Source organism: Branchiostoma belcheri, unplaced genomic scaffold, assembly GCF_001625305.1.
Source record: "Branchiostoma belcheri isolate BF01 breed outbred unplaced genomic scaffold, Haploidv18h27 scaffold164, whole genome shotgun sequence".
Classification (NCBI taxonomy): domain Eukaryota; kingdom Metazoa; phylum Chordata; class Leptocardii; order Amphioxiformes; family Branchiostomatidae; genus Branchiostoma; species Branchiostoma belcheri.
In genome coordinates, this window is record NW_017803091.1 from 361,800 (window position 1) to 377,309 (window position 15,510).

The 15,510-nt window shown below is 42.8% G+C and overlaps 1 protein-coding gene across 1 annotated transcript in view; it reads left to right on the plus strand.

Annotated features, from left to right (window-relative positions):
• LOC109466358 (glycine receptor subunit alpha-2-like) overlaps positions 1 to 13,104 on the plus strand; it is a 16,628-nt gene extending 3,524 nt beyond the window's left edge. Inside the window, exons 3-10 of the mRNA XM_019764070.1 lie at positions 5,805 to 5,908; positions 6,717 to 6,784; positions 7,652 to 7,875; positions 8,669 to 8,751; positions 9,435 to 9,584; positions 11,392 to 11,612; positions 11,964 to 12,080; positions 12,754 to 13,104. Coding sequence (XP_019619629.1) covers positions 5,805 to 5,908; positions 6,717 to 6,784; positions 7,652 to 7,875; positions 8,669 to 8,751; positions 9,435 to 9,584; positions 11,392 to 11,612; positions 11,964 to 12,080; positions 12,754 to 13,104 — 1,318 coding nt within the window. The remainder of the gene's footprint in view (positions 1 to 5,804; positions 5,909 to 6,716; positions 6,785 to 7,651; positions 7,876 to 8,668; positions 8,752 to 9,434; positions 9,585 to 11,391; positions 11,613 to 11,963; positions 12,081 to 12,753) is intronic.
• The last annotated feature ends 2,406 nt before the right edge of the window (positions 13,105 to 15,510 follow it).

Here is a 15,510-nt window from a genome sequence, read left to right on the forward strand (position 1 = left end):
ATTCGGGTAGGGGCAGTCGAGCGGTAACACACATCACGAGCGGTGTGATCTTTCCGTCGTGCATGTTGTGTTCGTCACTGTCCCTGAGTGAGTGTTCTTTGGTACACTCGGGTAGGGCAGTCGAGCGGCAACATACATCACGAGCGGTGTGACCTTTCGTCGTGCATGTTGTGTTCTTCACTGTCCCTGTTTGAGTGTTATTTGGTACACTCGGGTAGGGGCAGTCGAGCGGTAACACACATGGCGAGCGGTGTGATCTTTTCGTCGTGCATGTTGTGTTCGTCACCGTCCCTGCTTGAGTGTTCTTTGGCCCGGTTTGGGCGTTCACTCGGGTGAGGATGGTCGAGCGGTAACACACATGGCAAGCGGTGTGACCTTTAAGTCGTATATATGGTGTTTGTCACTGTCCCTGTTTGAGGGGTCTCTGACACGGATTGGTGCGTACATTCACGAATGGATAGTAAAGTGATAACACGCTTGACGAGCGTTACGTTGTGGTCTTTACGTCGTGCATGTGGCGTGTCACTGTCCCTGTTTGAGTGGTCTTTGGCGCGGCTTGGTGCGTATATTCATGAAGGGACGGTCAAGTAGTAACACGCATGACGAGCGTTACGTTGTAGTCTTTACGTCGTGCTCGCGGTTTTATCACTGTCCCTGTCTGAGTCGTCTCTGGCACGGTGTTGGGCGTACACTCGTGGGCGAACAGTCAAGTGATAACACACATAGACTTACGTCGCGACGTCGTGCATGGGATATTTGGCGTTGTGCCTACACGAGTGGGCTTTGGCACGTTTCTTGGGTGTACACACACGGGTGGTGGATACGACAAGCGTCAACACGACGAGCGGTGGGACTTATACGTTTGGCACGCTGGGTGCATCGTTGTCCCCGGGTTAGGATCCTTGGCAGCGGTTATGCAAACGCTGGATAAGCGGTCGATGAGCGGCAACACACAAAGAGCAGTGAAGGTCCCACCTCGTACATGATGTGCGCAGTGTAGTGGTCTGAGAACACTGGCTGGCAGAACAGTAGCACGCAAGATGACAGATATGGTATGACATTGGACATGTTGTGGTCCTCGAGGTTATTGATGAAGTGGCACCGGTCTTTCGCACGTTTCGGGTAGACACTTGTTCATTTAGGGCTGGTGAGCGGCAACGCTTATGACGAGTGGTGTAAGTGTCATCGTTGCGCACGTTTTCGCCGTTGCCCTTTAGGTTTTCTTCGGCACGTTTGCTTGAACAGTACTGGTAGTTACTGGGCAGTCGGGCAGCAACGCATGGCGAATGTTACAGAAGTTACGTCAGGACGTCATGCTTGACGTGGCCCTTGGTCAATTATCTGATCACATGAATGCCGACCACTCGCGGATGTTTGGGGCGAGAGACAGAATGAGAGACGCAGGTGTTACAACGGACACCTTATGGCAGTCGAGTTTTACTCGTGCGTCTGGCACAACTTGTTGACGGTGGACAGTTGAGCGATAATACACATGTGGAGTATTATAAGAGCCAAGTCGTGCAACGAGGTCCTCCTCGGAGTGATAGGTAGCACCTAGAAAGGCACCAAGATAAGGCTGGGGATTAGGTTGTATGGCTAGCCATATTTAGCCGGAAGGGCTAGATCAATATCATAGGTCTCGCCTAGTTTAGAGACAATCTTAATTTACAACGTGGATAGTTGGGCGGTAGCGTACATGACGAGCGCTGCGTGTTTTATGTCGGACAGGTTGTGTTCATCTTAGTCTTAGGTGAAGTGACCCGCACCTCGTGTTAACGGGGATGTTCATACGGCGAGCCTGAAAGAATACGTGTCGGGCATGTTGTGTTCGCCAGTGTGCGTGGTTGGGTAACGTGGAGGCAGTGTAACGTACAGGCTTACTGGGGGACAGATGAGCGTCAACGCATCTCTCGACCATTACAAAGATTACGTTTGTGTGCGTAATGGTCATCATTGTCTCATGACCAGTTGGTATTCTTTAACACGTTCAGCACGAACATAGACTGGGGACACAGATTGGTAACACACTTCACGAGGGGTTCAGAACCCGGGATAGTGCACGTCAGTGTAAGTAGTAGGAGATGTGGCCACTTGAGAGGAAACACGCAGGATATGAACTTCATGCAGGTCTTAAGGCGGGTCGATGTTGGTTAGAGTCACTTAGACGATGTCCACTATGTAGTGGTTCGAGCGAGCTCTAGATGATTGAAATTTCGTTAGCACCTGTTAGTGCGAGCACACACCGAAGGGTGACCGAGTATGAAGGCACGTGCACACGGCAAGCTTTATAGAAGTTAAGTCGTGCAGGTGTAATTTTGCTGAATTTCCTCAAGGGAGTGGTTGACACATGCTAGTCCAAGCACTCATAGAGAGGCAAGTTAAGTGACCAGCAACGCCATTCTCAGATGCGCCCGTCTCCCACACCGTATTTTAACGGGAATTAGTGAGGGGATTGTTTTAGGGTGGAAATGGCACGACCAAAGGGTGGTTTAATAAAGGTGACAGAATAAATTGGTGCAGTGGGTTTCCCTTGCAGCCGCTGATTTCGAGAATAAAGTGCACCGAGTGTCTTGGATAATACATGGTAACAAGGTACGGGAACTACGGTTAGATAAGGGAGTATGCAACGATGCTACATCTGTAAACTGTGACGGATTGGGAAGGTTGAAGTTCCCAGTGAACTAGTTCTCAGTGAATTTTACTGGTGATATTCCTGGCGACCGGATAGAGAATTATCAGATCGGGACAGGGCGTTATTAAAGGAAGCCGAGCCGTGTCAAAGGTCATGGGGAATGTAACAAGGCCATTGGTCAACGTCGACTCTACGGTAATAGAGCAAAGAAGGAGTCGCCAATCATTGACTTGGAGGATTGTTCCAAAGCTAACAAGGAGTCATTAAGTGCTCAAGTGGAAATGAACGACCCGCAGTCACTTTTGTTTGCTGTCAGTAGGTGAAAATATGCATTCGAGACCCAGGGAGTGTAGAGAAGAAAACGGTGGCGCTCGAATCTAGTATAAAGTGAGAACATCTCAAACAGCTGAAGAACGAGTCATTCATCGTGTGAAAGGACGTGGGTGGACAAAGACGAGGTTGAAGCAAAATCTTTTCAGAAGGTAATCTATGGGTCTGGTACCGTGAGACCGGAAATCCTGGCCTCGGTGATCACTCGTACAAGTTCCACGTGACAAAGGAAAGATCGGCGAGAGAGGTGTACATATGTACATGGGCAGAGGATCAGAAAGGACTCAATCGAAGTAGTCTTCTTTTCGGGGTGATAATCACAGGTTTAGGCAGGGAAAAGCGACTGTTGTACTCAAATTGCGATCAAGAGCTCCAAGCTTGAATCAAGCACGTGGGGCAGATTAAGAATGGGGAGGTATAGATACTTTAGGTTAGGAAAATAGGTTGGACGAAAGGCTTGTACGAGAAAGATTTTAAGTGGTCATGTCTCCCTCACGGAGCAATTCCCGAGCAATTTTGAGGAGGTTTCGGTGGTCAGCTATGTGTTACGGGGGGGACAAAGGTTCCAGGCAACCCCTTTGCAATGGGTAACGCTTTCCTGAAGTTCCGGTGGAAACTGAAGCTTAGAGAAAGAAAAATGTTCAAGGGGTGTGCTATCTCTCCGAGTCATGCGGCCAAAACAGAGGGTAGAAGAATGATTAAGTTAGGGTGGTTTGTAAGGATTGTAACCCGACACTACTTGCGAAGGCAAACCAGTATGGTAGTCAGGGAAACCCGCAGTTTGGTTTCAATGTGGGGTAGGCGGTGAAGGTATATATGCAGGTGTCGTCAAGGGTATACGTAGCACCTTGTGGGCATAGACCGGGGTCAGGGCCCAGGAAACATCAAGTCCTTTCAAATATCGGCAAGTGTGCCGCAGAGCGATATGATGATACTTTCCTGTTATCGTATTGAAAGTATCATCAACGAGAAAAGGGAGCAGTTGGGTTTGCTCCAAAGAGAGTTAACAACAAGAGTGGGGGTAGACTATGCGGGTGACCTAGAGCCTCCTGACATATCAGAAGGACTCGTATTACTCTTCCATCTGCGTTAGAGGATTGACCTGCAGTGCACGGTAAAGATAAACCAATACCTTCCGATTTGGAAGACAACGAGGTGGTTGTTCTAGAGGGTGCACAGTTTGGGGTAATTTGAAGAAGGAAAGTGAATCGTTTCAGCAGCTCGAGATATCATTGTGAAACAGACGCATATCTGGAAAGTTTTGCGTAGAATGGAGAGGGTATACGACTCCAACACTCAAGGAAGATTTTTCACAGCTATGGTCGGGTATGTACTGATGTATGGTCGCGAGATTAGCACACGAAAGTGCTTAGGTACTCGAATGTTAAGGAGAGCGCTGAACGTGGTACGGGAGAATCATGGGAGGAATTCAGGTTCTTATAGAGACTCCACGGTCGGTCGGATAAGATAAGGATAAGAAGTACTGGGCTCCATGGAAACTACGGGGAACACTCAGGCCGAGCCGATGGCATGCGAAGTAGTATTATGGGAACCAACTAATAGCAAATGCATCTTTGTCAGACAGCGCACAACATTTGGGAATATTAAGATCCTGAAGAAAGAGATTGGCCTCAGTCCATTCGGTCGAAAGAAAGATGAACGGTACAACGGGATCTATCGCCTCATGTCTGACATAGGATATTTGAGACGGTCTGTTTAAAGGAGAATACGCCTTGTGGTATAAAGGAGGTATTAGTGTGGGAATGAGTATGGGGTTTTGAGTAAAGAGGTGACAGGAAAAGGTGGATATGAGATGGGATAGACGGAAGAGAGGAGCGACGTAGGCACTGCTCCATAACTCATTAAGGATGATCCAGTGATTACGCAGTGTGAATAGTATACTTTTCTCACTGCTTAATTATTGGATCAATCCGCCAATGACATCATCACACCCCATATAAGGGGCTGATAGCCCATTCACTCTGTGCATTTACTGGAAACATCCGCCCTCCGGGGAGTGCGGTGGAGACAGGTCCCTGAAGCAGTGAGCGGGAGGAAGGTTGAAGCCAGCTTGAACACAGCAGGCACTTTTGATTCCCCCCCACACCCCACCCTGATAATAATAAGTGGATATGAAGGGACTTGTTTTCATCGCGCGACTCCGGCACTGCTCCATAACTCATTAAGGATGATCCAGTGATTACGCAGTGTGAATAGTATACAATCCATATGAAGAGCATATAGATATAGTGCACATGATTATCATCAAAAACGTTCTGTGTTTTGTTGACTTTTATATCGTACTTTTCGTTCCCGAAAGCTGCCCGGCCGGGCCCCGGTTTGGAAATGTGACCTCAGCATAAGGGATCCCAGTCACATCCCCCGTGTATGCACGTACATGACAAGATAGCGCCCGGATATGGGTGCATCCGAACCTATTTTGTCCATTGTTATGCGTACTGCCACTGGTTAAGTAAAAAGAGGTCTACCAGCACAAGCGATCTAATTAGAAGTGTCAAACAAGACATTGGTAACATTGGTACGAACGGTGGTCATTGCGGTGATCTCATTTCGTGGGGTCGTGTGGCGTAGCGGCAGAGTGCTCGACTCAGAACCAAGAGGTCCCGGGTTCGAGTCCTGACATGTCACCGATCTTGTGCCCTTGGGAAAGACACTTTACACGACTTTCCTCACTTCGCTCAGGTGAAAAAATGAATATTGTATTGTCCCCTCTGCTGGTGGCGGGATTAATATAAGTTGAAAAAACTTGAGTGTGCCGTCACCACGTCTTGTGATTACATGTTGGAATATAAAAAAAAAATTAAAAAATCTCATGTCTAAGGTATTCCGGCGGGAGTCTGTCTGACTGGGAGACGTGGCAAGCCTTCCGGACAGGAGACCGACTTCCGGGGAACTACAGCAAAACTGTCCGACCAAATGACGATGGTAACTATCTAACAGCCATACGCAATTATAGATTCATTTTCTAGGGGTTAGTTGAGGATAATAGGCTAATGGATGTTCAAATATAAATGACAAGAGGGTCATGACGTCATTATGACGACTACGATGCAGCACGTCGGCAGAACGTACTAAGCCTGCGCGAAACCTGTAATATATTGTCAGTGGCAATAAAGATTAGCTTTTCGACAAAATTTCTCATTTAACTGGAAAGACCAATATTTGCTCAGGAGCAAATGCAGCACATTTCACCTATTTCTCCTCATTCCAAATTTCCCTATTCCCCATGCATTACATGCCACCCTGTATTTGCTTGGAGATTACCTTCCCATGCAATCCTGTATCTGTTTGATTGTCGTACGTTTGATCACATTATCCCAACAGCCAATCAGCAAGAAGATGTACTGATGAGTAAGTAGGAAATGTCTTGGACACAAAGAATTTCAAACCGTGAGCTGTAGTAAAGGGACGGATAAAAACGTCATTTAAGGACTTCACACAGAAAATAACAAAGTCCTTTATATATAGTAACGATTACTGAATACTTCCAGTAATCTCTAGTAGACTCCAATGGGTAGCTGAAAAACAGTAGACAGACATTCGCTAGTAGACGAAATCTCACGCCAGAATAGTTAGCAAACCATCGAATGACAGCCTCCGTGTAACGTCTGTGTCATTTTCATGTCCTTGTTTTCGATACCAACCAATATTTTGGCAACTTAACTAATTCATAGTTTGTTATAATTACTTGTGATGAGAAATCAGAGGCATTGTTACTCTCATGCCCTGACAGAACGCTGGACAGGCGTGTCATGCGGAGTGCGACTCAGTGATATCGGCTCCCTGTCGGAGACCTCCATGGTAGGTGGAATTTAGTCAGCATGACGGGACTATCGGTAAACATCACACACAACTTACAAAACAAGAGTTTCACGACACCATAACCTCACCAGACTATTGTAAATGTTTCTCATTTTTCGTGCAAATTAAATAGGATAGTCATAAGAAACTCAGGCTATCTACCATCCAAAATTCGTAGTACGTACTCAGGCTATCTAAAAATGTACCATCCAAAATTCGTAGTACGTACTACGAGTTTGTTATGACTATCCTATTTCCACGAAAAATGAGAAAAAATTTACAATAGTCTGGTGAAGATATGGTGTCAATATAAGTATGAATCGTCCTATATGGGGACACAGCAGATTTATAGCATTTCCTCATTGATTATGCAAATTAGATCCTGAATTATGCGATTTGCATAATGTAATCTAATTATGTTAAGTATTACTTATTCTACCTACATACCAAAACGACGAAGAGTAGCCCAGCCTAAGTCCTTTGTAAATATTCCTCTGTGGGGCCTTCACGATAACCATTTCAGCACCAAGGACGGGCACCATCATACAAGTGAACCACACGTTTTAAGTTAAAACTTTCGATCAGACACAAAACGTTCTCTCACCTAGAGCTTTCGACCAGTCACTCTGGTCTTCCTCAGTAGACTGACCCAGTGAAGCTTGTCACGTGGCTTCTTTGAAGTGTGACGTCAACACTGGGTGAACCACATATATTTGTAGTACGTCAGACAATGTGAGTTTCGTCACCGTATGAGAAGTTGTCACAGTGAGTATTATACTCGTCGTGTTGTCGTGATGTTCAAGCGACTTTTACAGCGACACTTTCCCGCCAATATGATTGTGTCCAATCACTTTTCTTCTTGGTCAGAAATTTGAAGCAAGATTTGACATGACCCTGGAGTGGACAGACCCCCGACTGGCCGGACTGACCATGGGTCTGGCACCCATCCCCATCAGATACCTCTGGACGCCGGACATCCGCTTTGGTCAGGAAACGGAAGTACTAAGTGAGAGTGACAGTGGTAACGACATGGATGACAACACCATCACTACATGGATCTTCCCAGATGGAAAAATCGCTTACAAGAAAAGGTACATACATGTAATTCACATATATATTCTCCTTTCGTAATACACATGCCTCGGGTAATACACATGCTTCGGACTAAAGAACATCTATTACTTTTTTTCACGGTTCAGAAAGACCACTATTATTGTGGTGAGTGTAGATTTCGGAAGATACTTGTTGGACATAAAAAATTTCACCAGCCTATTTTTAAATGCACACAAAATGCTTTCATTGAATATTGATATTACCGGTACCACATTAGTACATACACCCAACTGGAATGGACGTGTGCTATTTCAAACCAAGTGGGCATGAATACCCTTAGGCCATGTTGATTTGATTATATGGATGACATCCGCGCGCGCATGAATTTTCGGCCGTTTCCAAAAAAAAAAAAGTTTTCAACCATACTGTAAATCGTACAAAACAGTTGCAAAATGAGCAAAAATATACCATAAGTTACCAAAAAAATTAATAAAAACCATACCAATGTCGTAGAATGCCAAAATCAAACGAAAAAAGACGAAATTGTCAAGAAATGAACTTGAAGACTAGATTATTCGCCAAACCAAATTCTGTGCCATTTGCTCAACCCTCATGACCACGTAGATTTCATAATTAAAAGAACTTTTTTTTTTGCAAAATTTTTTTTTTATTCGCACGCGCGCATCAGTTTTGGGGCTCCCGGAGGATGTCATCCATATAATTAAATCAACATGGCCTTATGTCTGAAAACAACCAGCTTCCTAACATAATCAGCATGCAGCTAATCTGTGTGAAGGGTCGTTCTAACATGTTGAGTTTGTTTCTCTGTAGTTATGAGGGGAGAATCAAATGCGCCATGAGTCTGCAGTCATATCCAATGGACAGGCAGGACTGTACTTTCCAAATACACGCATGTAAGAGAACCTGTCACCTCACTGTTGAGCAGTCTCTAGCCACATTGTAGCCTCCTGTACAGGCCTCTGAGCGAGTGGGCTAGTTGTGGTTTCGTAGAATTGTTAATGCGTTTTTTTTGCGACCGGCAAGTGCATTTCCATTGTCATTAAAATACAAAACCCAGTATTAAAACACCCACCTGCTAGGAGGACATCACGGGAGGTTTAAGTAGATTAAAGTTTATGACAGTGACCGATGAACGATATACACATGTGATATGTAAATAGTCGTTGAAGGCTAATACCCAAGGACTGAAACAAATGGATACTAAGCTATATAAATTATCCAGTTCAAAGTTTCATGTGTGCAAGTGCAGTGCAATGTCAACTTTTCTCGGTATAATGGCTACAGTGTAGTGCACTTTGAGGTGGCTTATTCAGAAGTATTGGATATATGTAATATGTTCAGTATTGGATAATTAGTACAGTATTTATAGATAAGTAGACTAAGTGAAGTATTATGACCACACATGTAGGCTTTAGAAAATGGTAGCAGCAATAGTAGAACTTAGCACTGAGTGTTTGGATCAAGTACGAATACCTGATAATGATGGGGGCAGCTCCGTTACACTTACATTTTCTTTTCAACATACATGTAATATATGACAGAAGGGCTTTACACTAAGTCTTTTTCTATGTCACAGATAACGGTGTACATCTGCGACTGGAACCAAATTTTGAGTGGACAGCATCAGCCCCGCTGACCACAGATCTTCCTTCTGTCCATTCCCAGTTCCAGATCTACAGTGTCCAGATAAGAAGCTTTGCAAACTCCTTTCTTGATACGGCTGAAGGTACATGTACATGCAATAGTAGAGTGGTGCTACCAAAGCTTTATTACATATAATGAAACTTTATTTGCAAAATCATGCGCGGAGGCTAATTGCTTTTACAATCAAGTATACTACTCAGTGTAATACAATAATAGAAGACAGACAACAACTGTCTGGAAAAAGTTATACTTCTACTACTACGCTTAGCTATCATGGGGTTTGACTTCTCCTTTGATGGCAGTGGATAATGAATAGTCCCACATTCTGCATAATGAGTGGGGTTTGTGATCTTAGTAGAAATGTACGTAGTCTTTTGGTGATCTTCTAAATGACAAAAAATAATTGAGGATGATGGTAGCATTATGTGAACATTGTAAGAAGTCAATCCTGGTATTTTAGACATACGTAGAGATTATAGTTACATAGAATATGAAGGGTTACACACAACAAAACAGTTCAGCTAGAGTAGCTTTTAGACAGCATCCACCATTTTTCATCAACTAAATGGATTAAATCTGTCATGAACAATGGCTCCATTTGCCTACACAACTACTGATGCAACATCTCATGTTAGCAATCTGCTTTTGCAATCCCCTTCTTTATTATGCAAGGGAAAACATTACCTGGTAGCTGTCAAGGAGGTCATGTAATGGAAAACACCAGACTGAGTGTAGAAACAGCGAGCACTAGCAGATGTAGAAGTGAATAATGCCATTCTTACTCTGAGACAGTCTTACTTAACATAATGACCATGCAGAAGCACAGTCACACACACACAGACACACCAAAAAAAATGTCAATTTTTCATAGAGATAAATACTGAAATATTATCTCTTAGGAAAGGACTGTAGCTACTTTTCGACAGAATGTACCTACCAGCCGTGGATGTGTGGTCTGGAGACGAAGGATGATGAGGCATGTCAGAACTATGTGGGGTCATGCAAGCGCCGCACCGCTATCTGTAGCTTAGTGTCTGCCAATGGTAAGTATTTTTAACTTTTGGATGGTTTACTTATCAATATTTACCACATTTGTGGAAGGATTGACATACTAGTAACAGGTGACTATCACCTCTCCAAGATGTGAAACCTGAGATCAGACTGTAAGGTTTGAACCACTCAACCTAGGAATTAAGGTCTCCTGCTCTTTTGGATAAGAGTGGTGTCACAGGCTCTCCTTTAAGTTTAACATGGGACCTCTGGCTTTATGTCCTATCTGAGATTACATCCCTTACCAAAGCTAGGTACTCATTTACACCTGTCAAGTGAAGAACTAGGTGTAAAATGCCTTTACCATGAAGGACACAACAATGCCTGTCAGGGATTCGAACCCAGAGCCTTTGAATTCTGAGTCAACAACCCTTATGATAATAACCACAAGTCTTTAGACCACCTTGCCAAGTTTGTCACCACTATAAATCACATGATGACAAAGATGATGATCTAAAATCTGCAGAAGCAATAATGATGTAACAGCAGATCAATGGTTTTGCAATCAACAAATATCTTCTGTTCCAGAAAAGCTTAACTTAGTAATACGTATACATGTTTTGTTTGGGACACCCATGATGACTAGCTGAGTGTGTCCACTTGATACCATCATCCTCATATTGAATCGTTTGTCCTCGAAGTGGAGAAAATTTCAATTATTCTGCTACAATCCATAACCAGTTACAAGTACAATCCTGTACCCATGTTATTATCCATTGTACCCTATTACAGTATCCTCTACCTGCAGTATTATCTACTATCCTGCTGCAGTTTGTAGTGTTGTGATCTGTTGCAGTCAGTAGTAAACTCATGATGTCACTTCTCCTCTTTTCCACCAGCCACAGCCAACACCTACACCAGCCTGGAGATCACACTGTCCTTCCGGCGCCTTCTCTCTTCTCATCTCTTCGAGCTTTTCATCCCGTGTGTTACAATCGTGTGCCTGTCGTGGGTGGCATTCTGGATCAACCGAGCAGCTGTGCCAGCCCGCGTGGCATTAGGGATTACCACTGTGCTCACAATGGTCACTCAGGCTACCAGGGTAGTGGGGATGCCACATGTAAGTACTCACCTCCTCACCATGGTCACTCAGGCTACCAGGGTAGTGGGGATGCCACATGTAAGTAATCACCTCCTCACCATGGTCACTCAGGCTACCAGGGTAGTGGGGATGCCACATGTAAGTACTCACCTCCTCATCATGATTACTCAGGCCACCAGATCAGCACTGTACCACTAAAAAGATTGTTAATTTCTCTTCAGATGATTTGTAATGATCATGCATTCATGGAAGATGGTGCAAATGTGTGTGTTTCTTAAGAATCATCTATCAAGTTGAACGAAGGCTGTTTGAAAGTTGACTGATGCAGTATAAAGTTAACATGACCAAGAATATGTTCTTTTGTTGCAGGTGTCATATGTCAGGGCCATTGATGTTTGGGTCCTGGCATGTCAGGCGTTCGTCTTTCTTGCGTTGATTGAGTACGCTGTTGTCAACTATCTCATGAACAATGCAAATAAAGCAAAGGTAGGCCAAACTCACTTCAAGCATTTCCTCCAGCTTAAGACAAATTAGTTCTGAAATCAATCCTCCATGTTCACAGTCCTACATTTACTTTACATGAACTTGTTATTCAAGTAGAGGTCAAAGATCTCATACCTTCATCATTTGTTGTGTTTTCTATAATAAAATTGTGTTTTCTATAATTGTGCTTTCTATAATTGTTTTCTATAATTTCTTTTGGCCCATGATATGAATGAACTTTATTGCTCACCAATCGTACGAGGTACAATGTATGGCAGTAATACAACTACAAAACTTTAGTTACTACAAACTACCATTTACGATATGTGGGCACACATCCCTGGTGTACCACCCCACTGCAATACCACCTCGCTGCAGTACCATACAAAGCTGCTAGATTACCCATAATTGACCTTTGTCATCCCAACCCTAACCTACCTACCAAATATCATATGAACAACTCAACATTTTATAATGAGTCAAAATAATCACCAACCCTTATATGTGGTGTAACTAACACATAACCTTCGGAACGATCTCGATAAAGGTAATAAATCAATTTAAAGGTTCTATTGGACCCTCATCACCCAGTGTTTGAACTTATTACTTGCTGTCGTTTGGTATTTTGTCTGTTTGTCTCTCCCTGCACTCGCCAGGCATACTGGATTGTTTTAAGCCATTCTGTCTTTCTCAGCTAACCAAAGCGAAGGCCAAGCCTGCTGTTTCACCGACTGAAGGTCTGCCTCGGCTTGAAAACAAGTCCAACTTAGCCGGCAAGCCTGCCTACCATGCAGCGAAGGTAGACAACTCTGAGAAGGACCAGACTGCCTCCCCCCTCCCAACTAACCTCAGCAAGTTGTCATTTTTTGTCCTCAACAACAACAAACTGGAGAAGTCTAAGAACAAGGAGAAGGAGGAAGGAAAAGACAAGGCTTCTATCATAGATGAGACTTCAAGGGTTGTTTTCCCCATGGCTTTTCTCTTGTTCAATATTGTATACTGGCTGTACTACTATGATTACTTTTAATTCTTACAAAACTAATTTAAAACATACTAAATATGCAAAATGTGGGAGGCAGGATATGTGTTTGGAACACACCTAATATGTAATGATGCACAATTATAGCTATCCTGACAATAAGCTACAGGAGACTGAGGTTTCAAGGGAGGGAAAAATATTATTATAGTATTACATGTTAGTGAGACAATCCAGATGTTTTGGTTTTCCATGGAAGAGAGGGGTAAGATTGGACTGTCTACAAACCTGAATATCAGAACTGTCATAATATAGAATGATGGCTGGTGCTGTAATGTGTTGTTCTGTTGTAATGTGTTGTTCTATATTGTACAATAGTGTAATGTTACGTTACTGTCAGAGTTTATTATTAGACAAGTCTTATGTGTAAGTGATATGTGTAATTAAGACAATAATATGCCTCTTAGCTGTGACAGATCTATATTTAACTGCAAAGATACGAGTAAGGGGCTCAGGTTTTAAGCTCAGTATTACAATGTATTTAGTATACACACATCCTGACACACATGAAATACACAGTCACTCAGTCACTTGCATGTACAAACACTTGTGTGCACGCAGACATACACATGTACGCACACACACATGCAAAGTTATTACACAAATAGAACACACATACATGTACAAGTTACACATACAATGTACATAAATTAACTACACATACACTCACCACACACACAAAAACAGACCACACACGCACTCATGTGCAAACATACAGTCATGTACATTGTACACATGAACAAAACCACACGTTGCATTCCGATCATCTACCTTTAACATTATCAGCAGGTTAAGATATTATAGATTCAATTATTTTGATCTCCCAAATTATGCCCCAATTTGCATATCATGTACATGTATCTATGGGGAATGAGGTTGAACAGCTTCATCAGCACTTACTCATATACAGTCAAACCTGCCGAGGAGACCACCTCTTCAAGCAGGCCATCTGTCCATGGTGGCTTTTTGTCAGTCCCAAAAAATTTCCCCATTGACACAAGCATAAAGCAACCTGTCCAAGGTGACCACCTGGCCAGTTCAACCACGGAGTTGGATCCACTCAAGGCCTGATACCTGCCCATGGTGACCACATCATTTTCAATCATGTTGATTACTGATGATGACAATGAGAAATCATGGAGAAACCAGCCAGTTTGCCTTAACTGCTAGATGATGTTTTTGTTCGACGTAAATTGTTCCCACATGCATTCGCCATAGAACTGACATTAAAACATCTCAACTTGGAAACCATTTATGCCTGTCATGTTGTGAGGCAATCCTCTTTAAGGAGACCACCTGTCCAAGGTGACCACTTTTCTTTGGTCCCCTGGGTGGCCGGCTTGGACAGGTTTAACTGTACTGTATCTTCCAAATATGAAATTCCAGTCATATAGTACTTAGGTATATTACTGGAATTATGTACAAATGTACATGTAGCATGGTCATGATTATACTCCTGAAAATAAATTTAAAAAATTCTAAATCACTTCATTCTTTTCTTTCTTAATAAGAAAGCTAGCAACTAAATAATAAAAAGCACCACATAAAGTAGTGTAAAGTACTAATTAAGTAAAGTTCCACAGCATCTTGAACTTTGGACATTTTTCATGCGTAAAATTAAATTGTTTGACTTTCATATGGTCACTAGTATCTGTCATTATATATATATAGTATTACTTAGTACTGAATTAAAAGAGAGACTGACTGAACAAGAACACAGAATATGATTGTTGGCAAAGGTGTACCAGTAGTTTTAAGTCCTTTTAATTTGTACCAGTGAGTACTCAAAATACAGCTGCTTGCTACATGTATGTGTACATTGTACAATGTGCAACAGACTTATCACCCTAGTGAAAACATGGGCTTGAATGACATACATGATTGTACAAAGAGAACACTTATGTTGTGGATCTGGCATTCAGGCTAATGTAAAATGCCATTTACGTTTATGTTTTCTTTACATGTGAGAAACATGTTTAGTCCAACTGAGAACAGCCCAAATACACCTTCTGATATGTGAATGATCACACCATAAGCTTGGGGTAGTTGAAAATAATTCTATAAAGTTAACACGTCTATCAATGTGTGATCATTTCCATTGAAAAGAATTCAAACAACAGCACTGTCACTGCCCCCCCAACAGTATCGCTAAATGAAGACTTCCATCAGCCATGCATATTGTGTGTAAAACTGCTAACACCCTCAGTCACTTTATCCATATCTATAAACTTAACTCAACACACAATAATTTCTGTATGCCTGCTGCTGGAAGTTATCATTTTTGATATTATTGATGATTTATTGTAATCTCCAAGCAGATGAATAGGTTTTGCAACATTTTCTGCATTTTTACAATCATGTATCTCATTCTGTAGCGTTGGGTACTATTATCCCACT